Source organism: Beta vulgaris, chromosome 3, assembly GCF_026745355.1.
Source record: "Beta vulgaris subsp. vulgaris cultivar EL10 chromosome 3, EL10.2, whole genome shotgun sequence".
Classification (NCBI taxonomy): Eukaryota; Viridiplantae; Streptophyta; class Magnoliopsida; order Caryophyllales; family Amaranthaceae; genus Beta; species Beta vulgaris.
The window spans coordinates 17,966,876-17,993,592 of NC_079204.1; the positions used below are offsets into that span (position 1 = coordinate 17,966,876).

A 26,717-nucleotide genomic window follows, 5' to 3' on the forward strand; every position below is an offset into this window, starting at 1 on the left:
TCAAACTTTAAGATTACCCGAGGAATTTTCCCATAAAATTATGAATACATAAAAAATAAAAAATTACTGGTTAAATTTGTGTTCAAAATTGCCAAAAGAAAACAATTAATCGGAAAGGGAAAAAAACAGATAGAACAAAAAGAAAGGGTGGGATCCTAGTACACATACAACCAGAAAGCTAAGGAGAATAATTAGTCTACCCACCGAGTAATATACCCACCACTAATAGAGAGTAATGATAAGTGATGATAGTGAAATCCAACTCATATAATTAATAATACTTTAATGCTTTTATTGATTGTGGGTAGATTACCCATCGTGTAGATGTAGGCAGTAGCAATGTCCGAAAGCTAATAACAAAGAAGCATATAGAACAAAAAGAAAGGGGACGAGGGATCCAATAAACAAATATACTACTGAATTGTACCTAATTTCTCTATAGCATGCACCCAAACACGCACTAAAGGGTTTGGCACCATGCACATTATAAATACCCTCTTCCTCCCAAAAAAGGAAAAAACATTGTGTAAAACTGTAATTCAATTGTGTGTGAAAACTGCTACTTTAAAACTTTAAGAGAAGTTTGACAAAATGTCGGTCAACAATTTTGATAGTCTCACAAGCAACTTTTAGGCTGAACTACACCAAAAGTTGACCCAGCTGTATTGGTGCAAGATGAAGACGCTGATTTGTTGTTGTAAGTGAGGCTTATATCCTCCATTTTTATGCCCGAACAATGATTCTTGGAGCTACAATCAAAGTTCACTGCAACTGGTGTAGCTGATGATCCCCGGATATCTTTGTATGTCACATCATTGATTCTCACTCCTGAAGCCTGTTTATAATTTTTAATGATCAGGGCAAATATAATCTCAAGTTGCTATCAATTAGAAAATCCATACAATACTTCATTGGAAGTATTTCTATTAGTATCATAAAGTTTCACATTTTCATCCGCCATTGATACTTTTTTCAATAAGTATGTTAAATGTGCAAAATCATAAGTTTTTTTTATCAGTTTTGAGTTTTTAGAAATTTTTTACATACAGAATTTCACTCATATATAACACGAATTGCTGGTGTATATTATATGTATTTCTATAAAATTAGTGTAATTCTTTAGCAATTTTGTTATACTCCAATACAATTTTGTCATATGAAAATGAAAACTAGAGTCATAACTATTATGTTCCTTTAGAAAAATGTCACAAATGAACATAATATATACCTGTCCAGGACAACCTTTATGATTAGGGCAATATTTTTGGTCAATGATGATAGGATTCTGAGCATTCACCATTGTGAGGTGTTGGAAGTTAACATTTCTAACAAACCCACTACTTGGTCTTCCCCAAGATTTTATTCTCACTCCATTTTGCGTATTAGTAAAAGTGGCCGTTTTAACTGTTACATTTTGAACTCCTGCCTCGTGTAAATCTTTTCCTAAGCTTCCAATACTGCAAAAGGAACACATTCATAAATTAGAAAATTGATCAGTGAATTGTTATATAATTATATTCCTTCTGTTTAGATTTACTACGTACTTTGATGAGATGATCTAAAAAAGTTCACATATTTTGAAACCAAAAGTTGAATTAAAGTTTTTTTATCTAAATTCTAAAAAGACTCCGACTTTAATGATCATAATGGGTTGAAAATGAGAATTGATGAGTATAGTGAAATAAAAAAATCCATAGATCTCTTTTTACTTGATAGATCCGCCTTTTGAGAGTCAATATTTATGAATTTGGTTGCCTTGGTGATGTCAATTGCTTTAGGTTGGACATTGTGTGTGCTTAATATACTTACGTACCAAAAAAAAAAACATTTATGAATTTGGATCATTTTTCATAAATATATAAGGAAAAAAGTTTTCTATTGTGAGATACTCTTGGATTTGACATACATTCATCATATAGAATTTGCATAGCTTGTTAATAATCTGTAATTAAAATGATAATGGTTAAAAGTTGATTTTCAAGATCGTGAAAAAACAAATGTAACAATTAAAAAAAGACCAATAAAATACGTAATTATGAGAAATTAATTCGGATTATGAGATTTTATTTACAATAATAGAACAACTTCTGATTAATAATGTGAGAGTTAAAATAGGACGAGAATGTTAATTGAAAAAGTTTATGCTAGTCTTTAAAAAATAGGAGTATAGCTTTTGGAGATTAAATAAAACATATACCTAATTCCATGGCCTGGGCCACAAGCAATTTCTTGAATCCACAAATTAGTAGTTCCATCACCAATCGAGATACAATCATCACCAGTAGCAATGTGTGAACTCAAAATTGTGACACCAGTTGACTTTTGTACATGAATGCCATCGGTGTTAGGGCTATCACCTGAAGCAGAGATCTTAACTCCTTGTACTTTCACGTTCTTACACCCATTGAAAACCATGTGGTATAATTGACTATTTAGTGAAGTTACACCATTTATTACAACGTTCATTGAGTTTGAGAAGCGTAAAGTCTGCATTTTAGAAACAAAGTTATAGTCATATATTAAAGCATAATATAAAACTAACCTACAAAACCCATATGATAGATTACAAGATAACACTAGATTATTGTTTTGGGTAATTAAGGAGGAATGTCTTGTAAATACCTTTCACAGTTTCAGTGGTGAGCTAGTCTAGCTTAACAAATTGGAGAGCTAGTCTTAGCTTAACATATTGGAGTCTTCGAAAGTAGGGGAAAAAGATAACAGAAATTCTTAACTGGTAATTTCTAATTTCTAATTAATTTCATGGCATTAAAGTCAAAAATACTTAACTGGCCGGTAACCCAAATACAAACTCTTTCCATTTCTTTATAATTTATAGGCCTCACTTTGAGGAAATCCAAAAGTGAGAAAGAGAACGAAACTGAAAAGTGAGCATGAAACTTAAAAGATAGAGAGAGAAATTATAAGGTGGTTATTATATGAAACAGTTGACCATGTGAGTAAAAAAAAAAAGAGAAATTAGATGAAATATGTTATCAAAAATAGAAAAGTCAATAGTGTGCAGATTAAAAAAGAAACAGATCAAAATAGAAATAATATAGATTAAAAAGAAAGGCAAGGAGTCCAAAATATTAGCCTCCGTTTCTAAAAAATGCAACAGTTTGACTTTTACATTCGCTAACACACAACGACTTTGACCATAATATCTCTAATTATTTATTTGTAAAAGTTATAAAAAGTTGATATTATGAAAATATTCATTAAAACAAACCCAATAATATTTTATATAATCATTTTTTATATATATACTCGTAAAAAGATTCGGTCGAAATGAGGTGTATGTATAGTGCAAAAGTCAAAATGTTACGCTTAAAAATAAACATATAAAGTATATATTAACAAGTTGTCAGAACTAATACAAATAAATATATTCGAATTATGCGTAAGAAAAACTCCATTTGGCTAATTTTATTATACAAGTGAAGTTACCAATCTACCTCTACTTTAGTCAAATAGAGATGATCATTAGCCAACTAACAAGAAGATATAGCCAAATTCTTGTCCGAGTGACCTATATATATATCCCTCTTATCTAGATTTCCTTAATTACTAGTTACCACGCCGATTATTTAATTATCCTACATTTACCTTGCAAATATCTCTCGTCACCTTCGGTTAGTAGTACTTAAACAAGGACATCTATATACATATATATAGACATATAGTAGCATAATACTATAAAGTATGAACCACGCTAAGCATGGCAATTGGCAAGTAGAATGGAATTTACGTACCGTGATACCTTGAGGGCAACCGCCATTCCCAGACCGCTTACACGCCCACAACCCAGCTCCTTCACCGTCGAACACTCCACCGGAGATCGTAACACCATATACGTCCTCGAACGCCACCCAAGTCTTCGATTTCCCAAGCACACGAAAATCAGTTGGAGCCACTAGAGTCCCCTTAATCATGAACGTGATCCCACCACTTTTACAACCCTTCCCTGAAAATTTTAGGGCTGAACGGATCAAGAACCGTCCTTGAGGAATAAAAATGGTGGATCGGCCTGTCGAACCACAGGCCGAGTTCCAAGCCACCTTTAAAGCCCTTGACGAGTCTGTCATCGAGTCGGGTTTAGCCCCAAGGGTTACAACATTGTAGTAGTTGCTGCTTCTTTCAATTCTACTTTCTCCACTTGTAACTTTGGTTAGGTTGAGGATCATTAGGATTAATGACAATGTCATAATTATGCTATTCATATTCATTATTATTTTCTTTCTTAGGTGATTTTCCAAGAGTGGAGAAAGACAAAGAGAAAGAGATGGAGGGAAAAATGGTGTTTGAAGCTCTACTAAACCAAAAGGTTTAAAAGGGGTACTTATAGGCTTCTACTTTACCGTAAATGTTACGTATTAATATATGGACTTTAGACCCAAATATAACTAAATGTACATAACAGGCATCATTTATTTGACAAGCGAGAGTTGACATAAATTATTTCCACAACCAGCAGGGACACACCATAGGGGGAAAGAACCACATACAACGAATATAAGTCTTTCGTAAACTAATAATGTTTAATACTTTTTTTGATATCTTTAAACGTTACTGTGGGGCTGATATAGCGTCAAAATCAAAAGTGTGATACCTTTTTCACTTCACCACGCACGAAATGGAGTCTTCTTTTTGTTCATCACTACTCTATCTCCTGAAAAATTTCAATCATTGATCAACTTGGAGAAATAGCACCAATTGTCCAATTGTACTTAAAAAGAAGAAAAAAAATGTGATAATTTATTAGAAAAGGCTCAAATATAATTCATTGATTAACTTGGAGTGTATAAACAACTCAGGATAATAAATCAGGAAACAACTTTTAAATTAATACAACTATTAAAACTATAACATCATATTTTCTTGATCTAATTAGCTAAAGGAAAGACAAAAACAAATAATAGAAAAAATATATACAGTATAGGTCCCCTCAAGTGGGAACATGTAGAGTATAAATTTGCAACTTAGAGAGAACCAAATCAAAGAATTTCTTCCCAAAAGCTTTTAAAAAAACTTTAGGCAATTGGACTGTCGTTGGAGTGTTAAGTGTAAGATACATCAATCAATATGACCATTATCACATGTACACTTCCAATTGAACTTTTGTTGGAATGTAGGATTAAACAATAATATCATTATAAATAAATGACAATCACCTCAATGTACTTCATATACTAATGAAAAATTGGCACTTGTTATATAATGATTTTCGCATGAAAGAAAAGAAGACAATCAAATGTTGTAGGACTTTAGATGCTTAATGCGGAAAAGAAGTATCACATACTCAAACATCAAACCCAAGATCTTTGTATAAATTAACATAAATCTAATAAGAGTATATAGAATAATACCTCTTAATGCATGATTTCCTCTTACACCACAAACCTTCTAGTGGAGATCCTTTAGAACGTCAAACGTCGTTCCTCAAATGTTGGTCCACGAACAACCATTGGTTCACCACGTATGCTAGTACTGAAGAGAGTAAAACTCTCTTTCTTTTTAGGTGTATGGCAATCGAATGGGGAGATGAAGAGTAGGGAGAAAAACTGACATTAGTAGAAAAAAGGACGATTTGCGTCCCCTTATTTGCGTCGCACAGCAAGGGAAACGACACAAAAACCATATTTGCATTGCATGCTTACCAATGTACGACGCAAAACAACAACAAATAAGTACCAGGTACGAGCAATATGCATCGCACCCTTTTAATGTGCGACGCATATGGGCCATTTGCGTCATACATCATTAGGATGCGACTACAGATGGCAATGGATCCCGGACCCGGCCCGGATCCGTGGCCCCGGATCCGTTTTTTCGGATCTGGATCCTGAAATTTCAGACCCGTTGGATTTGGGTCGGATCTGGGTCCTGCCACCAGATTACGGATTCGGGTCTGGATCTGACTCAAGATCCGGGCTCGGGTCCGCAGATCCGTTTTTAAAAAAAGAAGCTAGGCTGCACTAGTAGAAAAAAGACAATTTGCGTCGCATGAAAGGCAAAACGACGCAATAAAGTGATTTGCGTCGCACGTAAAGAGAAGTGCGACGTGTAACATGGGAACATAAGTACCAGATACGAGCTATATGTGTCGCACGTGCCTTAAGTGCGTTGCAAAAGATCAATTTGCGTTGCACCTCAATCAACATGCGACGCAGATACCCAGCCCAATTTGCGTCGCACCGTATTCAACGTGCAACACAGACACCAAGCCCCACTTCTTTTTATTTCAAAAACCACGCCGCGTCACTCAACCCACTACAAGAAAATAGATTTTGGGCGACGAATTTGAAAATCAAGGGCGACAAAACTGAATTTTGTGGCCCATAGTTAAAAGCAAGGGCGACGAGTTGAATTTGTCGCCTGTAGTTAAAATATGGGCGACTAAATGTATTATTGTCGCCCTAAGTTCATATTTGGGCGACGAGATAAGTTTTGGTCGCCTATTACCTTAATTAGGCGACAAACCTATATATGTCGTTGCCCATATACAGTAATTAGGCCAGTTCAAATCATGTATTGTTGCCCATACTGAAAAAAAATTGGGGAAAAAACCCCGCTTTAAAATTTTCACACGAAACCACGTACTTTAACTTCTTTGAAGAAATGAACTTCTTCAAGACTTCAACTGTTCATCTCCTCCTCAACTCACACCTTTTCTGCTCAGCCCTCATCTTTCTCTTTTTCCGGTGAATTATTGATGCTTCCAACGAGATCTTCGACGTTTTTTTAGTTGATGAGTTTAATTATGATGGAAAATTGAGTTTCTCATGAATCAGACTCCGACAATTGACGGTTCTGAGGTTTCTCGACATTTTCAACCACCTCATGTTTCTTAGGTGACTTTTCTTATAAGGATCTCGACGTTTCTCGGGTTATGAGTTTAATTTAATTATGATGGAAAATTCGACTGATGCTCAATTATTCCCCTCTTTTGCTATTCCCTAACTTTTTTTCAATTATGGCAGGTGGTGAGGTGGGTTGCTGCCGGAGATCCGCGGTGAGGCTAGCGATGAGTTCGGCGGTAAGGTTGATATCTTTTATTATTTGCCCTAACTCGCGAATCAAACTTCCTTATTGTAAAATAAACGATTGTTTACCTTTGAATTATCAGTATGAATATGTCAATATTTTCTTGAATTGCTTAGATTTTTTGTTTTTATTTCTTGCCATATTAAACTACTTTCGTGGCAGTAAGTCAAGAACGTGATTTCACTTAGATCCAAAAATATAGGTGTTACTGCTAATCATGCTGATTCTGGGATTGGTATAGGTGAGCATAAGTTTTCGTTGGTCAAACCACAAGACCCTTAAACTCGTAATGTCCACATACCATCCACTTTTATTTGCAATCCTTTGTCATTTTTGCCTGGATTGTTTGCTTGTGTTACCAAAAAAAAGGAGTACTGGTATATAAACAGATGACAATGATGAATCTCTCAATCCCAATACAAGTGACTGTACATCCACATTTGGCAATCATTCAAGATTACTTTCAATTTAGTCCCCATTAAGCAGCCATTAATCAGGGAGAAATTTGTTTGCCAAGTTACTTGAGGCATTTGCAAGTGACTTATCTGCTCTATTTGGCTGTTTGGGTCTTAATGTCACCTCAAAAATAGATATCTAGTGCTTGACTCATGCACCAATGCCTATAAGTTTCTAAGGTATTGCAAGATCATATGAATCTCTTATTGGCTCTAACTGTACTATCCTCTATAGGAATGCTGCAGACAAATTACAATCTCAAGAAACCTTAACTCCTTTGGATGGAGCTTCTGTGCAGGATCATGAGGTATGGTTAGGTAAATTGAAGTTTATTTATATCTCACTTGCACTCTTCTGCAACATGGTGCATTATATGTTGTATGCCTTTGTGCTTGGTGTTTACCAAAATGATGTCAATACAAATGGTTATTTTAGCTTGATATTTTGCCAATTTCTTTTCTATTTGGATTGCAAGAAGCGCACAAAAGGATGTTAGCTGCTGCGAAAGGTTATTTAATTGAGAAACCAGCTGATGACGAACCTTTGGTTTTTGCGAACAAACAGGTAGGAATCATGATGTTCTCAGATGACTTTTTCTAGCATGCTTTGTTGTTTTTCTTTGCGTAATAGTTGCGCTGACTTATCTCTGTTTCTTAGGAAGCAAAAGCTGCATTTTGTTCATTTCTTGAGTCTGCAAATGTTCAGTCTGATTGGACCTGGGATCAGGTATGTAGATGATCTTCTCTTGCATAGAACAATATAGCATGATAACATGGAGTATATCAAGCTAGGTTGCCAATGAATTCATGTTTTCGTAATCTATTATTAGACAATGAGGGTGATAGTCAATGACAAGAGGTATGGTGCTATGAAGACGTTAGGAGAGCGAAATAAAGCATTTAACAAGGTATTATTATGTCGACAATGCTTTTTTCTAGTTCCTGTAATGTTTGTTTTTTGTATCTCTATGCTATCTGTTAATTTATTGATTTTTGTGTTCGAAAGATTATGTATTCTTGATATGAGTGTTACCTAAATCACTAATCCCCTCATGAACTGCGATCCAAAAAAGGCAATTGCATTTCAGTACTCATTGTCATACAGCAAATTAGGTGCTTGATATTGTCAAGTTGTTCTCAAATTTTTTTTGTTCTAATCTTTGGGTTTATGAAATGCGATCCAAAAAAGCCAAGGAAGAAGAGTTTATGAAAATGCTGGAAGTATGTTTCTCACTTCAATCCTTTTGCCTTTGATTCATTTTCATACTTAAATGCTGGAACAGTGGCCTGTGTGTATGATAATAACATATCTATATTCTCTGTTTCATCCTTTTCGCCGACAAGTCCGAATTCCTCGCTGCTAACATGGTATTTTTAATCGATTTTTTCCCCAAATTGAAGGGCGATTTTCTCGCTACTGTTTTCTCAAATTCAAGAACGAAAATTCAAGAAGAACGAGATTTGAAGATAGAACGAAGTTCGCTCTGATTTTGGTGATTTAGGTTTTTTTAAAATATATTTAGTGAAATTTCATTCTTGTATGTTAGATCTGATTTTGCTTTTTTAGGTTCATTTTTTTAATTTCGTTTTTTGTATGTTAGATCTGAATATTTAAGTTTTTAATTTCGTTTTTTAAGTTTTTAATTTTCTATAGATTATGGTTTATTGCTTTTGTTGATTTTGTTTTTCTGTTTTTATTAGTTTTGTTGAATTCGTTTTTAGCGAAGGAAGTTCATTCAAATTTGTATTCACACTTCAGATCTTGCTGGGATTTATCCTTTATTAGTTTTGCTGAATTTTGTTTATGTATTATTTATAATTTATGTATCACTGTTATGTATGCGTTTTCAGTTTTGCTGAATTTCCATTCGCGAATTTCAGTTAAAATGTATGCGTTTTGTTATTTATTTTTAGGATTAATGTTGTGTAGATTCAGATGTATACGTGAATTATTATTTTTAACAAAAATTACCCCATTTGCGTCGGATGTAAGACTAAGTGCAACGCAAATGGGTCTGACTTGCTGGGCTATTGTGTTAATCTGCATCGCATGTTGATGTATGTGCGTCGCAGATGGATGATTTGCGTCGCACCATGGGCTATGTGCGATGCAAATCAGTGAGCCATCTGCGTCGCACCGTATACAACGTGCGATGCAATAGCTTAACAATCTACGTCGTTTCCGCATACGACACAGATCAGTTTTAGGTCATCTACGTCAAGATCTGTGTCGTCGGACCCAGGTCCAACGCAAATAGGGCTCCAGGGTCCGACGCAAATTGACCTCTTTCTACTAGTGTTGGACCGTCCAACTCTAAGGCCATTTAAAAGACAATGCACGTATAGCATTTTCACAAACACTCTTCTCTCTCTCCATAAAACGCTAATTCCCACGGTGACCCTTCTCCCCAGACTCCACCATCGAACCCCCAACACCCACCAACCAACACCCAACACCTACCGGTGAACATCGAAAGCCCACCAGCCGACCATGCTCTCTCCGAAGTCCGACCACCAGTCAGATTCTCTCTCTTGCAGTCTCGCTCTCTCGACCACCAGCGAGCAGCCATCATCCACGCCACCAGCTGCCACCTGCGGTCTCGTCACGACTCAGGACAACCATCGAAAAACACAAGACCACCAGCCACGATGGCCATCAGGCCCAACACCCTAACTTTCATATTTTGTTACTGAATTTTGTTCATCCACGTTTTCGAAGTTTCAAATTTGTGTTAGATATTATTTCAGTTTATTATTGAATTAGCTTAATTGAATTTTCCTTACTATTGTTAAATTTGTGGTTTATTACTTAATTTTATGGCGAATTTGTGGTTAAGTTTCTTAATTTGGTGGCAAATTTGTGGCTGAATTTGTGGTAAAGTAGGCAAAATAATGTAAAGCTAACAGATCTGTTTTGGACCCATATTGGACCCGAATCAGTGGGATCCGCAGTATCTGGATCCGGGTCCTAATTTTCCATGCCCGTCGGTTCCCGGGCGGATTTGGATCCAGACTTTATAAACAGATCTAGATTCGGGTCCTTATGAACCCAGTCCAGATCCAACCCGTTGCCATCCCTAGGTGCGACACATATGGATGCATCCTGGTGGGAAAAAACTTAGGCCTATCTGAGTCACACATATTGAGGATGCGTTGCAAAAGGGCTATTTGCATCGGACCCTTAAGCCTATCCGACGCAAATTACCTAGGGCCCAAGTATTACTTTTCCTAACGGCATTCTTTTTTCGAGCCCTAACTCAAAAAAAACTGCACTCTCATTCTCTCTTCTGTTACGCACCCTAACTCACCCTCGCTCACACTCGCTGGCGCTCCCTCACTCTCGCCGGCGACTTTCGCTTCTCCGGGGACCCTCGGTTTTCGTTCTTGCACTCACTCTTTCTGTCTCTCTCTCTCTCTCTCTTTCTCTCTCTCTCATTCTCGGTCCTCACTCTCATTGCTTTACCGCCCACTTGTCGGTGCCCTCTTCGCTTCTGCAACAGGTCATCTCGCCGATGGTGCCGACTCACTGCACGAGTGCTCTCTTTCTCATTGTTCTCGATCCTACATTTCTTCAAGTCGGTGCTCTCTCTCATTCTCGCCGCCGGTGCTCTCTCTCTCATTGTTCTCGATCCTACATTTCTTCATGTCGGTGCTCTCCAATCTCGCCGGCAATGTATGTATTTTTTGTGTTGTTTTTGAAATTTTTATGTATTAATTTACATTAATAATCATGCATTCTCTCCCTTTGCCACTCGTTTACATTGTACTTCAGTTGCGATTTGACGATTCTCCAAGCTCACGTCGGAGTGTTTGTCTTTGCTGCTCCTTGAGAGTAGAGGTATGTATTATATATTTTGTTATTTTCTTATTTTCGTTAATTTAACCATTAGTTTGGATTTGTGTTGTTTTAATTGTCTATATAATGTTGAATTAAGAAGAGCAGGGAGAAAAAACTGATTTTTCTCTCGAAGAAATGTAATGTGGGTGTACTCACTTTGTAACCCCCTATTACTATATAAGGTGGTTACAAAGGAGGTGCTTCACGAGGCTTCATTTGCCTCATAATGTCATACACATTATGAGCCTAATAAACTCATAAGTTACATTTAACTCCACCCATCTAAAAACAGTCCAACCCATTTCACAAATGAATTTGGGTAATATCCAAGGGTTGTCACATTGTGTGACTTCATAGGACCCTATATATATTAGTAGTTGGCCCTATTTATACTAGTCTAACAAACCGCAATTAGCTTCTAGCAAAACGTTGCGGTCACTTAATATTATTTAATATATTATCTCTATAATTTGTCCATATATATTTAGTTTGATACACTTGATTGAGGAGAAAATCCTTCAATCTCCCACTTGTCTAAGAACAAGTGTGTAACCTTCAAACTCTTTAAGTCGCTTAATGTCTAACTTGATGACATGGTAACATCGTATGTAAACCATACCAATATTCAAGTTGTTTCTTGAAATCCGAGATCGAACTGTCGAAACAAATGATTAACTTTTTAATCCATTTGAGCATGGCCATGCATTTTCAATTCTCACTTTTCAAGAGGCCAAGACACCAATCCTAACTCTTAGGAGGACTTTATCCCATCTTGTATAACCAATACTCTCACTCAATTCATAGCAGTTCCGATCACTGCCTTTATAGCTTCCTTTTACGGCACGACGTTTTACAGTTTTAGAAACATAGTAATCCTTAAGTAAGATCATACTCATGTTAAAAGAATCCACTAGATATATTAATGAGATTCTCATAAACCTTTTAGAGAACTCCCACTAGGTCTGCCAGACAAGTATCAACTATACATGTCTATACAAATGCCTAGACATCTCTATGTCCCCATAGCCCCTGAAATTGTGCTATCAATCAACTTGCAATCTAGTCCATGAAACTGAATCATTTACATTCAAATTTAATGATTCGAACTAGGGACCAAGGTATATTATAACTCTTATTCGATAGATGGGGTTTCATTTGTCAAATCACGTATTTGGCAATCCTATCAACCGTTATAAATACTTTGAACGTTTTATTTAATACTAAATCAAGATTAAATAAGAATATAACCTTTTATTGATAAACATAACCAAACATATCATAAGAGTAACTACAATTGTGAACTAATAAAAGTAAATAGTACACAATCAAAATCACTCTCCTATATGCTTAAGTCTTATAGCCCTAGTATGACTCTCATGCTTAGGCTGAGGCAATGGTTTAGTCAAAGAATCAGCAACATTGCTATCCATATGAACTTTGCTAACTATTACATCTTTTCTCTCAACGATTTCTCGAATAAGATGAAACTTTATAAGTACATGTTTACACCTTTATGTGATCTTGGTTCCTTAGAGTGAGCTATGGCACCATTGTTATCACAATGTAAAATAATATCATCTCCAACACTAAGCACTACTCTTAGCTCCCGAATGAACTTCTTCATCCAAACGACTTACCTTTGCTACATGTGCCGCAGAAATGTACTCAGCTTTTTTTGTAGAATCAGCAACAGTGCTTTGCTTTGAACTTTTCTAGCTCACTGCCCCTCCATTTAGACAAAAGATGAAACCAGATTGGGATCGGAAATCATCTTTGTCATTTTGGAAGCTCGTATTTGTGTAACCCTCAACAATTAACTTACTCTCACCTCCATACACTAAGAAATTATCATTAGTCCTTCTTAAGTACTTTAGGATATCCTAGCTGCACTCCAGTGTGCGTCACCTGGATTTGATTGGAATCTGCTACACATGCTCAAGGCATATGAAACATCTGGGTGAGTATAAATCATGGAGTACACAATGGAACATTACTCATTCGCTTTATCTCATCAGGTCCAGAAGGACGTAGAGTCTTGCTAAGCGACACACCATGTTACATGGGTAAAAAACCTCTCTTAGAGTTCTCCATGTTGAACTTAGTGACGATCTTATCTATATAAGTTCGTTGGCTAAGTCCGATCATCCTCTTCGACCTATCCCTATAGATCTTGATCCCCAAACTGTACTCAGCTTTTCGAAGGTCTTTCATAGAAAAATAACTTTTCAACCATTCCTTAACTGACTCAAGCATGGGAATGTCATTTCCTATGAGAAGTATGTCATTTACATACAAGACCAAGAAGACTATGTTACTCCCACTTCCTTCTTGTAATCACAAGACTCTTCTCCGTTTTTGAGAAAACTAAACTGTTTGATTGTCTCATCAAAATGAAGATTCCAACTCCGGGATACTTGCTTCAATCCATAAATGTATATTTGAAGCTTACATAGCCTCCTAGGATATTCTGGATCCACAAAACCTTCCGGTTGTGCCATATACACATCCTCTTTCAATAACCCATTCTAGAAAGTGGTTTTGACATCCGTTTGCCAAATCCCGTAATCATAAAAGGCAGCGATCGCTAGGAGTATCCGAACGGATTTAAGCATGGCTACCGGTGAAAAAAGGTTTCGTCATAGTCTATACCATGAACTTGCTTGAACCCTTTTACAGCCAACCTTGATTTGTAACCCTGGACATTACCATCCTTGCATTATCTGCTTTCACTTTGAAAACCCATTTGCAACCAATAGGTGTAACCCCATGGGAAAAATCCACCAAGTCCCATACTCGATTTTCAAACATGGACGCCATTTCGGACCTCATGGCTTCAAGCCATTTTTCGGAGTCTTCACTCATCAAATCTTGCTTGTAAGTAGTAGGTTCCTCAAATTCTAAAATCATTATCTCAGAATTTTCGTTAACAAGAAATCAACAAACCTCTTGGTTGGTATTCTTGTTCTACTAGACTTACGAAGGGCTGTAATAGGAGAAATTCTCTTCTCAACAATTTGAGAATTTTCGCACGAATTAGATTCGAGTGGGACAGTAGGACGTTTGTGTACGGGATGCACGTCCTCCAACACTTGGTCGGTTATGGGAGAAGATTCCTACAAATGAGGAATTATATAATTACTTCTAGCTCCACAACTAGCACTTGTGTTTCTAACTCTGACATAGGTTGAACTATGTCCATTTGTTGCTTTTCTCGAACGTCTTCGAGAAATACATTACTCCCATTTTCCTTTTTGGAAATAAAATCTTTTTCCAAAAAGACACCACGACAAGCAACAAACACTTTGCCCTCAGTTCGATTGTAGAAGTAATAGCCCTTGGTTTCCTTGGAATAAACCACGAAGAAACACTTATCTTACTTAGGGGTGAGTTTGTCTGAAAGTAAACGTTTTATATAAACCTCACACCCTCAAATACGTAGAAAAGACAAGCTTGGAACTTTTCCACTCCATATCCCATAGGGTGTCTTTTCTACTGCCTTTGATGGAGTTCTATTAAGTGTGAAAGTAGCAGTTTCAAGAGCATATCCCCAGAAGGATATTGGAAGATCAGCAAAACTCATCATAGACAGAACCATATCAAGTAGAGTTCGGTTCCTCCTTTCGGGTACACCATTCAACTAAGGTGTTCCAGGTGGAGTTAGTTGTGAAAGAATTCCACAACTCTTCAAATGATCACTAAACTCTTGCCTCAAATATTCACCACCACGATCGGATCGTAGTGCATTGATTGTCTTACCAAACTAGTTTTGGACTTCATTATGGAATTCTTTGAATTTTTCAAATGATTCCGACTTATGCTTCATTAAATAGACATATTCATATCTACCTAAATCGTAAGTAAAAGTAATGAAGTACCCAAACCTTCGCCTTGCTTTTGTGTTCATTGGTCCACACACATCAATATGTATTAGGCCCAATAGATCACTGCCCCTTTCACCCTTTCCGGCCATTAAAAGGCGACTTTGTCATTTTACCCATTTAATACGTATCACATACATCAAATTGCTCAAAGTCAAAGGATGTTAGAAGTCCATCTTTATGTAACTTCTGAAGGCGTTTCACGTTAAACGACAATGCCATAAGTAAGTAGAATTAGTACCGTTTGATCTATGTTTTTTGTTGTCTATGTTAAGGACATCTTTATCTAAGTCTAGGAAATATAGACCATTAGACCTTTAGCATTGGCATAAAACATTGAATTAAAATAAACGGAGAAACAACCTTTCTCAATTGTAAATGAAAACCCTTCATTATCCAAAACAGGAATAGAAATAATGTTTTTGGTAATAGTAGGAACACAATAACAATTATTAAGCTCTAATATTAATCCAGAAGGCAAAGGTAGACTATAAGTCCCAACTGCAACGGCCGCAACTCTTGCACCATTTCCAGCGTGCAGTTCTACCTCTCCTTGAGCCAAGGTTCTACTCCTTCTTAGCCCCTGCACATTCGAAGTAATGTCAGAAACACAACCGGTATCAAATTCCCAAGAAGTAGATGTTGCTAAATTAATGTTAATGACATAGATACCTAAAGAAGAAGCCCCAGACTTCTTATCCTTCATATACTTCGGGCAGTTATGCTTTCAATGACCTATTTGATCACAATAGAAGCACTTGGCATTAGCGGCCACCTTTGGCTTTGCCTTTGCGTGTGGCTTATCAGCAGTCTTAATGGCAACTTGCTTTCCCTTATCTTGTTTTTTCTTGCTAGCCCATTCCTTCTTAAAACCCTTTCCCTTTTGAACCATAAGAACTTCCTTCTTAGGTGCAACGGCGATGTTTTGCTCGGCAGTCATGAGCATCCCATGTAACTCAGCAAGGGTCTTTGTCATCCCATTCATATTAAAGTTCAACCTAAACTGATTGAACCCATCATGAAGTGAGTGCAGAATGATGTCAGTAGCCAACTCTTGGCTATAAGGAAAACCCAACCTCTCCATTGCCTCGAAATGACCGATCATTTCGATCAAATACGTGATTCGATCGATCCGCTACGGTAAATCGGATACCGTATCCTACTTTTTAGTTTTCGAAAATTTCGGATCGAATATCGGAAAATTCTCGTATCAAAATTTTTCAATATTGAATACCCGATAATATTGTAAACATGGAGATTTTTTTACATATACAATCTGAAATATTCGTTTTCAAGACCGAATATACGAAATTATTTGATTTCATGACTAGATATTAAAAAATATCCGATTATACGATCCGATCCGAAACTTATGTTATGAAGTTTTCCTTTGAAAATTTAATTTTATAGTTATCGGATATCCGATCCGATCTGATCCGAAATTCCAAATTCAATTTTTTCGCATCATATTTGGATTGTAATTTTCTTGATCCGAAAATTTTGAATATCCAAAATTTCGGATATAAATATCCGAAATGACCATCCCTAGGGCCTCAGGTTTGCTCCTTTTCTCGCATAAGTACTCAACTGTTGACTAAAATAACATATGAGGAACTATTGTTCTATGTCCATTCCATTGATAGACGCCACAATTTATGAGGTTAGACTTTTAGTGCAGATTACTTTTGATAAATTTCTTATCAGAGATTCATTATGTACCAATATGAGGGTCTGAATTTCTTCTCAAAATGTAAAATGCCTTGTAAAAAGAATTGAAAGGATTCTTTAGGTAAACTTGAACATTTGTTGTTTGGTGGATGGAAATCCAATTTGGTTGACTGGGTGTGGTTGGCCAATTTCTGTGAGTGATCTACCCCAAACTTTTGGTGGACATCCACGACTAATTTCGTACTCTAGAGAAAATGAGTATGGTAAAAATAAACTTTACATGGATTATATGTTTTCCTTCTTTTGACTAGTGAGACTCACAGTCGTTGACTCTTTGTTTAATTGAGTGGAAATTAATACTTAATTCTTATATTCTAGTTCAGGCATGCACAAAGTCAATTTTACACTTTTTTTTTAAAGTTGGCATTGGTTTTTTTTTTTTTTTTTTTTTTGCTAAACTTAGTAATTTTAAACTTCATGAATCATAAAAAATTGGCACATTTAAGAACTAACTTACATACGTCGGAAGTGGTTTAAAAAAAAATTGATGCAAAACTTTTTCAGTCACAAGAAATTGGAAGAACCGGAGAGAATTATACTAGTGCAAATTCTTATAGGTGCTTTCGATAGCACCTAGAAGTATCAAACTGTGTATTATTAAGCACAATTAGTTCATGTCCCAGACGATACGCCCCGTATAATTTACCAACATGCATTTAAAGTTTTCAAAAATAGAAGTAATATCTTGTTTTTAAATGATTTTTCCTTCACAAACACCAACATGAGTATTATAGCTCAGTTGGTTAGTGCATTAGCTTATCAGATGAAAGGTCATGGGTCCGAGTCTTGAAAGACACATTTTTATTCATGTGACAGCATGACATTTTTTTTGTCTTGAGTTATATATATATATATATATATATATATATATATATATATATATATATATATATATATATATATATATATATATATTATTATAGGGGTAGGATCCGCTGAAAACAGCTCTTAATCTGAAAACTGAAAACAAGGTAACTTTTAAGCCCTTTGGGGTAACTTTTAACACTTTTGGGTAACTTTTAACACTTTTAGGGTAACTTTTGTCAGTTTTAGGGTAACTTTTTATATTTGTAGTTCTATATATTTCAAGGGTAACTTTATTTATTATAAGAGTAACTATTACCATTTTAGGGTAACTTTTACCATTTTTAGGACAACTTTTTAGATTTTAAGGGTAACTTATTTTAACTTTGATTATAGTTAAACCTATGAAGGATTCGAACCTACATCGTTGTGTCTTACACAATGTTTTGCCAATTGAGCTAATAGGTTGTATGAATTTCGCCAAATATATGTTAGTGAGGGGGTAACAAAGAGCTTTAATACAGCAACTAATAACAATTTTTGGAAACTAATAAAAACAGAGTATGCTACACCATAATGAACAAGATAAAAATAACAGAGAGAACACCAAAAGTAAAAAGTAGACAATACCACATGAAACGAAAGATTAGGAAAATTAAAATTATCAGTTTTACATCAGAGAAAGCAACAACATCCAAGTAATGTAACCATAAGATTTCATAAACACGCAATATAAAGTTACCCTAAAAGTGCATAAAGTTACCCTTGAAATATATATGAAATTACCCTAAAATTGCTAAAAGTTAGCCTAAAAACAGTAAAAATTATCCTAAAAGTGGTAATATTTAGTCTTATAATAAATAAAGTTATCCTTCAAATATATACAACTACCCTTAATATAATAAAGTTACCCCAAAACTGGCAAAAGTTATCCTAAAAGTGTTAAAAGTTACCCTAAAGGGGTTAAAAGTTACCCTTGTTTTCAGTTTTCAGCCTAAAGATAGTTTTCACGAGATCTCATTCCTATATATATATATATATATATATATAATATATATATATATATATATATATATTTGGCACATATGTCACATATTTTGCTCAAATGAGCAAGATATAAGATATGCATATATAAAATGTGAAAAAAAAACATGAAAGCATGGAACACTTAGTTCTAAAAACGTGAAAGCGTTATATTGGGGTATTTTCTTAGCATGCTACTAGTTAATGTGTTGGTGTTTCCTACAGGCTAGTAGCCTTTTAGGAGTTAGTCTTTGGGCTGACTTAATTTCCTAATTAAAAAAATACTCACCGAGTACTGTGAAAGCTTTGATGTAAATTTGAAACTTCCAAGTTATGTAGTCATGTAGCAATTTTCACATATAAACAAGTTGATTCCACTATACAAATAAGTATTTCGTGAGCCTAAACAAGTTGAACAACCAAATTGACCAGGATGAACCTAGTTTACTAATAAAAGCCTAAAGTATTCGCACAACCAAATTGATCAAGATGAACCTAGTTTAGTAATAAAAGCTTAAAGTAGTCGCACAACCAAATTGATCAAGATGAACCTAGTTTACTAAACGAGGTTACAATTTCTATAATATTATGTACTACTATGAATTATCATTAGACTTCAATTGTTATTTTGACAAAAATAATTGGACTTCATAAGATTTCATTACTCAAATTGATAAAGATGAAATAAATAAAAAATAATCAGATGTACAATAAGTACTATAAGATGGATACTTTTTTACCATACATCGACCATTTATATTAACAGTGACCATTAAGGTGAAATGTGACCATTTGTCTAAAAAATGATTTTGTTAGTTTAAAAACTAAAAAATGATTTTGTTAGTTTAAAAACTAAAAAATGACCACTTAAACTTAAAAAGTCACCCTATTTGGGTCAAAAGTTGGGGTGTTCCTGAGTAGTTAACCTATTTCGAATAATATTTCGATTCTCTCCTTTTATGAACCGTAACCATAACCATTTAGGTCGGTTACCGCCTAAGCAGTTAACTATTTTTTTCGGTACGTTTTTCGGTTTAGCATTAACCGTTATTCAAGTTATACTATTATATATTACTTAATGTAAAAATATATTATCTATTTTTTTGTACATATAATGTAGAATGTATTATATTAAGTGGATAATATATCCATTGGAAAATATAATAACACTAAGAATTTACTATATTTCCTAATTATAATGTTTATGCCAGTACTAAACTTTCCAAATAATCACATACATTCTCTAATTTTTCTTACTTAGTAACAAATATTAGAATTATTTAATGGTTGGAAAATGTTTCGTTCACAATAATTAAATAAGGGGAAAAGAGGTTTTTCAGTTAACTGTTTACTCAAAAATCATAATCATAATCGTACCATTTAACCGTTACTTTTATCAGTTCGGTGATTGTACTGCTAAAATTTTTTTTATCAATAGGGATACTGCCCATTTGAATCGATTTTTGGGTCTTTCGGTATGGTTTTTCGGTTGTTATGAATACCCCTAGTAAAAGGTGAGGTGGTTGTACGATTATTATCCTGCATATGATGTACAGAAGATTTACTGAATTATAATAGGATTTACAATATAAAGATCACTAACATAGGAAGAGAATAGTATATATTCATACATTATATATTATATTTAGTTGTTCATCCTCATTTATCCTTTGTATGTTGTAAAATTCATCTCTAAGTTTGTGGCATGTATGCTTGTCAAAAAAAGTTTATGGCATGTATGGGAATTTTGTGCTTTAATTAAAAGCTTGATTACTGTTTGCTCATTATTGTTTTTTGCCTGAAGTTAATTTATGTTCTAGTTTGATCGTTAATTAAATTGTAACAAAGTACGTTATTAAGGTTTTATCTAATTAAAATCAGTAACTCCCAAGGACTAACTCTCCTAAGGGCTAAGACATTTAATATCAAACTATTAGGTGTTCATTAACTTATTTACAAGGTCGACGAACTAATTCTGCACCAACAACATCCACGACTAATTTCATACTCTAGAGAAAATTAATATGGTAAAAATGAACTTTACATGGGTTATACGTTTTCCTTCTTTTGACTAGTGAGACTCACAATCGTTGCTTGATTGAGTGGAAAATAATACTTTTATAATTTAGTTCAGGCATGCACTCAAAGTCAATTTTACACTTTTTTTTTGAAGTTCACATTGGTTTTTTTTCTTCTAAACTTAATAATTTTTAAACTTCATGAATCATATAAAAAACTGGCATATTTAAGAACTTATTTACGTAGGTCATGAGTCGTTTGAAAAAAAAATTGATTCATAACTTTTCAGTCTCGAGAAATTGGAAAAAGCGGAGAGAAGTATACTTGTACAAATTCTTAGGTGCTTTTGGGAGCACCTAGAATTATCAAACTATATGCTATCAAGCACAATATTTTGCACATATGTCGCATATTTTGCACAAATAAGCAAGATATAAGATATGCAAATATAAAATGTGGAAAAAAATATGAGAGTGGAAAACACTTAGATTTAGATGCTCACCGAAGTACTATGAAGGCTTTGGTAGATTTGATTTAGAATTTCTAAGTTATGTAGTCACGTAGTAGAGCTAATCATTTTGGCCCGGCTCGTGAGCCCAGACCGGCCCGACCCGACCCGACCCGACCCTCTTTTTGGGCGGGTTTTGGGCAGATTTTTTGGATGGACCGGTTCGAAATTTTTTGTTTTTTGCTTTGGCAAGCCAAAAATGACTTTTTAGTCTAAATAACATAACAACAATAACATAACAACTTCACCTCAGTCATCACAATCACTCTACAAGTCCATGTACCAAACACATTCCATTAAGAAGCATAATCGTAATTACTTAGTGTATAAGTGTTATTTAGGTCAAATAAAACATCTCTAATGAACCTTAGCATGCTATATCCATGTTACATACTCAATATACACATAATAAAATACACACTCATAAGTAAATTCATTTCATAAACATGCTTTATACTAGAAAGAAACAATCACCTAACTATAGGTATGGAAATCTCTAGGTTAAAACCAAACTAAGTGTGTACCTTCCCTAAGGATGCTTAAGGCCACGAAACTTCTTAACCTAATTGGTTAACTACTCCTACAGCTTCCCCTGAATATATAAATGCTAAATATTAGCTTCAACAAGCTTATAGATATGAAAACTAAGCTTAAATACAAGAGGTGTAATCTGTTGAACTTACAGCAACTTATGTGATCTTTCAGCAAGGTTTTCTATATGATTTTATGGTCTAAACGTTGGAACCAAAGCTTGTACTACTTTGTATAGATGTTTATAAGAGTTCTATGTAGAGAAAAGTGTGTGTCCAAGAGGAAGAAATAAGAGAAAAGAGACGAAAATCCAGAACAGGCTTTTATAGTCTGTTCTAGCGGTACCCCGAGGGGAGGGAAACCTCTTCTGGGCAAGGTCGATTTCTTGGAGTTTTTGGGTAATTCTTGCTTGAGGTGTTAGCCTTAGGTGTTGGCTTTCATGCATACAAAGAGCTTTGAGAGATCGACACTTAAGTAGCTGTTAAGCAGCTTTCTTTGAGCATAGGTCTGAGCTGTAATTTCAATTGGCCAGTTTTTACTATGTAAGCACTTTACCCTATTGAGCCACGTAATTCTTGGGCATAAATGACTATTTTAACCTTAAGACATCCCAAGCATGTCATATATAAAGTTTGGTTAGGTTTTGAGCTCGGATTCAACCCCGAAAGGCTCTTTAACGGGAAGTTCATCGTTACCCGATAAAACAATCTCCAAACGATTTTCATAATCTTAATGTTTGAGGCTCTCAAGGACTTTTCTAACTTACCTATTGGTTTCCAAAAGCCTTCTTAGCCAATAAGAATGATGGTTCTTATCCTCTTTACCTTTCTTACCATAAGGAAAGATATGCCTTATCCACAAGCTTTCTTAACCACTAAGAATATTAGTGCTTATCCACAACCTTTCTTAACCACTAAGAATGATAATACTTATCCACAAGTTTTCTTAACCGTTAAAAATGATAATGCTTATCCACAAGCTTTCTTAACCATTAAGAATGATAATGCTTATCCACAAGTTTTCTTAACCATTAAGAATGATGATGGTCTTATCCATTTTTAGCTTTAAATAAAGGTTCTTAAAAACAGGGCTATTACAAAAATATATCATCTATTTTTTTTACATATACTTTAATATTATATATATATATATATATTAATATAATCCATTGGATGATAGATCCATTGAAAAACATGATAACACTAAGAGTTTACTACATTTCGTAATTATAATGTTTATATTAGTACTAAAGTTCCAAATAATCTCATACCTTCTCTAATTATTCTTACTTACTAACAATTATTAGAATTAATTGTGACTATTGGAAAATGTTTCACAAGAATCAAATAGAGGAAAAAATATTTTTGTTTTTCGATTAACCGTTTACTCAAAAATCATAACCGTACCATTTAAACGTTACTTTTATCGATTCGATAATCGTACAGTTAAAACTTTTTTTATTCAATATAATTACCTTCCATTTGAATCGAATTGGGTTTTTCGATATGATTTTTTGGTTTTAGTTTTTTTATTAACACCCTTGGTAAAAAGTGAGGTGATTGTACAATAATTTTTATCGTGCATATGATGTACACAAGATTTACTGAATTATAATAGAATTTACAATATAACAATCACTAACAGAAGGAGAGAACAGTATACATTCAGACAAAATATATTATATTTAGCAATTTCCACATCACTGACACAAAAGAGATAGAAACAAGCTCTTCTTATTGGGCTATATATGCAAAGTGCAAAACTTTTTACATAGGCAAATCACTAACTTAACTTTCTAACATTGAGCTCCAATTGATGCATCTTTATATATTGAGCCAATGGCAGTCCTGAAACAAGCACTTAGGTTCACTAGTTGGTTCAGCCACATCTACTGGGCTCAGAAACATGGGTCCCCATGTAGGAGTTCCATCCTCGTATGAATTATGGGTCAATCTCCGAATATCCGATCCATCTATTTTTGCAATGAAGATTTCCCCATAAGGCTGGTAATGGTGTGGGTTTGAGATGGGCTCAGCTGACACTCCACCATAGTCCGAAGTAAACACAATGCTCTTTCCATCTGGACTAAACCATGGATGATTTGCCCGCCCGCCAATTCCACTTTGGATCACCTTGTGGAGCCCCGTCCCATTCGGGTGCATCATGAATATCTCAAAGCTCCCACTACCCGGATTCTCTCGATCAGACGAAAACGCAATCCATTCTCCATCGGGTGACCAGTTGCACATGGTGTCACTCCATGGACCCTCTGTAAGCCTTCGAATGCCACCTATTTCACCTTCCTCAGCATCCATGATGTATAGATTTTTATGACCCGATCTACCTGATCTGAACACGATCCATTTACCATCCGGAGAAGGTGATGGAAACGCATTGTTTTCACCTCCTTGGGTTAATTTCTTATAAGATAACTCAGGATCATCCACGTTAATAGAGATGATATCAACTTTAGTTCTTTCCGAAGCAAAATTAGGACCAATAGTCGTATAAATCACACCCTTCCTCACATGATCCCAAGCCGTTGTAAAGGCCATTCCCTTGTGAACCAACTTCTTATTCGAACCATCATGGTCCACAACATATAGGTACCCCGCATCCAAGTCCGCCAAATAAGCAATCCGATTACCCGCAGGCGAAAAAGACGGAAAAGACCCATCAATCCGAAATAAAGAGATTTCATGCTCGGGAATTTTGAGATTTTCAAGTAGAAGTATACGACCTCCACCCCTTTCATTACCCCCATTTTCCCCACCCCTACACTTATGATACCCAACTCGAGTACCATCGGGCGAAATAAACGGGTTCAAGTGATGAGAATGTGGCGAAACGAACCGGGTCACTTCCTTAAACTCCTTATTTTTAAGATCAAATATCTCAATATGTCTATAATCAGACCCGGGTCTCCTAGTAGCCACAACAATAAACTCATGATTACCCGGTGAAGTGGCGGGAGTGAACACATGTAAACTCGGTGGAGTAACTCGCTCAACAACCACAGACTCGGTGTCGACTCGCCCTTCTCGTGGAAGAACCGCCTTGTAAACACTCCACCACCCATCATCATCATCCCTCCTATGAAAGTAAATCGTTCTATCATCAACCCAACTCGGCCACCCACCGTGTTCCACAACCTTAACTCGGTCTGACCCGTCCCGAGTCAAAAACACATATATGTCCGTACGAAGTTCCTCAACATCCCCACTCCATCCTTCCTCACCATACGACGCAACCGCCGTAAAAACACCAGACGGTGAAACTGCCGGGCTAAAATCCGCCACCCCAAAAGGGGTCAGCCTCCGAGTCGACCCGGTTAAAATATGGGTCGAGTACACAGCCGCCCAACTCGTCCGAGCCACGCCCGAGTTCTGGTGAGTCGACACGTAAACGACGTGTTCGCCCACCAAACTCGGACGATCCTTCATCGACACCCTCTCATTCTCATTAACCCCCAGCAAAGGTACTTGAACTCGGCCCGGAACTCGGAGTTCGAGGGCAGACCTCGACCCGGGTCGACTCAGTGAGTCATGAACCGAGTCGAAGTAGATATTAAAGGACCCGTTTCTTTCGGTGACGTAAATGAGTTGGATATTAGTGGTGGGTGAAGGTGGTGAGTTGGGTTGATTGAGGAGAGAGAAAATGGAGGTTGAATTGATGGGGAAGTGGCCGTTGAAGTTGACGGAGATACCATCTGTGACTTTGAGCTCTTGATGATGATTGGAAATGGAGGCTGAGGATTTAGTGGTGAAGATTGGTAAAGTGTAGATGTCGAAATTGTACCTTGAACGACCAAGTGTGGTGAAGACTATGGAGGATTTTGGGGTTGATGATGATGAAGAAAGGTAGAAGTTAAGGGATAATAGTAGGATTATTTGTAGAAGGATGACATAGTTGTTTCTTGTGTGCTTCATTGCTATGCTCTTTCAAGCTTTCCAGGTGTGGGTGTGTAGAACTGTAGTGGATAAGAGTTGATTGTTCTCATATATTATTATAAAATTTAGATATATATCAAGATATTCTTTTATAAGATTTTTTTTTTGTTTGTCTCATGTTGGGACATTTTGAGTTTTATGCTCATTGATCTATAATTTTAAAATATTGATATGTTTAATTATTCGTGTGTTTAATTATTCCTCACATGATAACTCACTTCTATCAATATATATATATATATGGGCAATATTCTTTGTTTTGAATTTTTTTTTTTCTCATATTCTTTTATTGGAGTTACATCAATTTTTCATTAGAGTTACATCACTTATTCATAAGAGTTATAACGTGTAAAATTCATTCTCGTTTCTCATGTAAGTATGCATTCTCATATGAACTCACTTTTATATATATATATATATATATATATATATATATATATATATATATAGATTTGGGCTCATGTGAGAATACCATAGTTATGTGAGAAAAACTACTTATGTGAGAATAAATATCAGCCCTTGGATATTTTAATCTAAAGGTTGTCATTTATTTGGTTTTTAATTGGGTTTCATTAATCCCAAAAAAAGCATCGTCATTTTCGTCACAACTTCTTCGTGCAAAGGAAAACCCAATTCCTCTCGTTCTTCACTGAAATCCGAGATTTTCGTCCTCCATTGAAACTTCAACAACATTCAAAACTATCAATTTATCCTCAATGAAAGCTCGAACAAGATTCAAAGTTCCCCATTGAAGCTCGAAGAAGATTTAAATTGGTAATTTTTCGAATTTTTTAAGCTACCTTTGACATTTTCATCCTCCATTGAAGCTTCAACAACATTCAAACTTAACAATTCGCCCTCAATGAAAGCTCATAAAAGATTCAAAGTTTCCCATTGAAGCTCCTAGAATATTTAAAGTGGTAATTTTTCGAATTT

General features: G+C 35.4%; 2 protein-coding genes across 2 annotated transcripts; both read right to left on the bottom strand.

Annotated features, from left to right (window-relative positions):
- Positions 1 to 351: 351 nt before the first annotated feature.
- On the bottom strand, positions 352 to 4,325 carry LOC104889056 (polygalacturonase). Its single transcript, XM_010674196.4, has 4 exons — positions 3,756 to 4,325; positions 2,198 to 2,487; positions 1,229 to 1,457; positions 352 to 835 (listed from the first exon to the last, which is right to left on the bottom strand). Exons 1-4 carry the CDS (start codon positions 4,227 to 4,229, stop codon positions 617 to 619), a joined length of 1,212 nt encoding a protein of 403 aa, XP_010672498.2. The 5' UTR covers positions 4,230 to 4,325; the 3' UTR covers positions 352 to 616.
- Positions 4,326 to 23,493: 19,168 nt separating this feature from the next.
- LOC104889058 (hypothetical protein) lies at positions 23,494 to 25,845 on the bottom strand. The gene has a single exon (XM_010674197.4). It carries the CDS (start codon positions 25,758 to 25,760, stop codon positions 23,655 to 23,657), a length of 2,106 nt encoding a protein of 701 aa, XP_010672499.2. The 5' UTR covers positions 25,761 to 25,845; the 3' UTR covers positions 23,494 to 23,654.
- Positions 25,846 to 26,717: the final 872 nt, after the last annotated feature.

Bases quoted from the DNA above. Each gene is read 5' to 3' on its own strand.
- LOC104889056 (XM_010674196.4), bottom strand. From the start codon at position 4,229: ATGAATATGAATAGCATAATTATGACATTGTCATTAATCCTAATGATC. The intron at 2,488-3,755 runs GTACGTAAATTC...TCTAAAATGCAG, and splicing joins GTTGCCCTCAAGGTATCACG to ACTTTACGCTTCTCAAACTC. The intron at 836-1,228 runs GTATATATTATG...AATTATAAACAG, and splicing joins ATAAAGGTTGTCCTGGACAG to GCTTCAGGAGTGAGAATCAA.
- LOC104889058 (XM_010674197.4), bottom strand. From the start codon at position 25,760: ATGAAGCACACAAGAAACAACTATGTCATCCTTCTACAAATAATCCTA.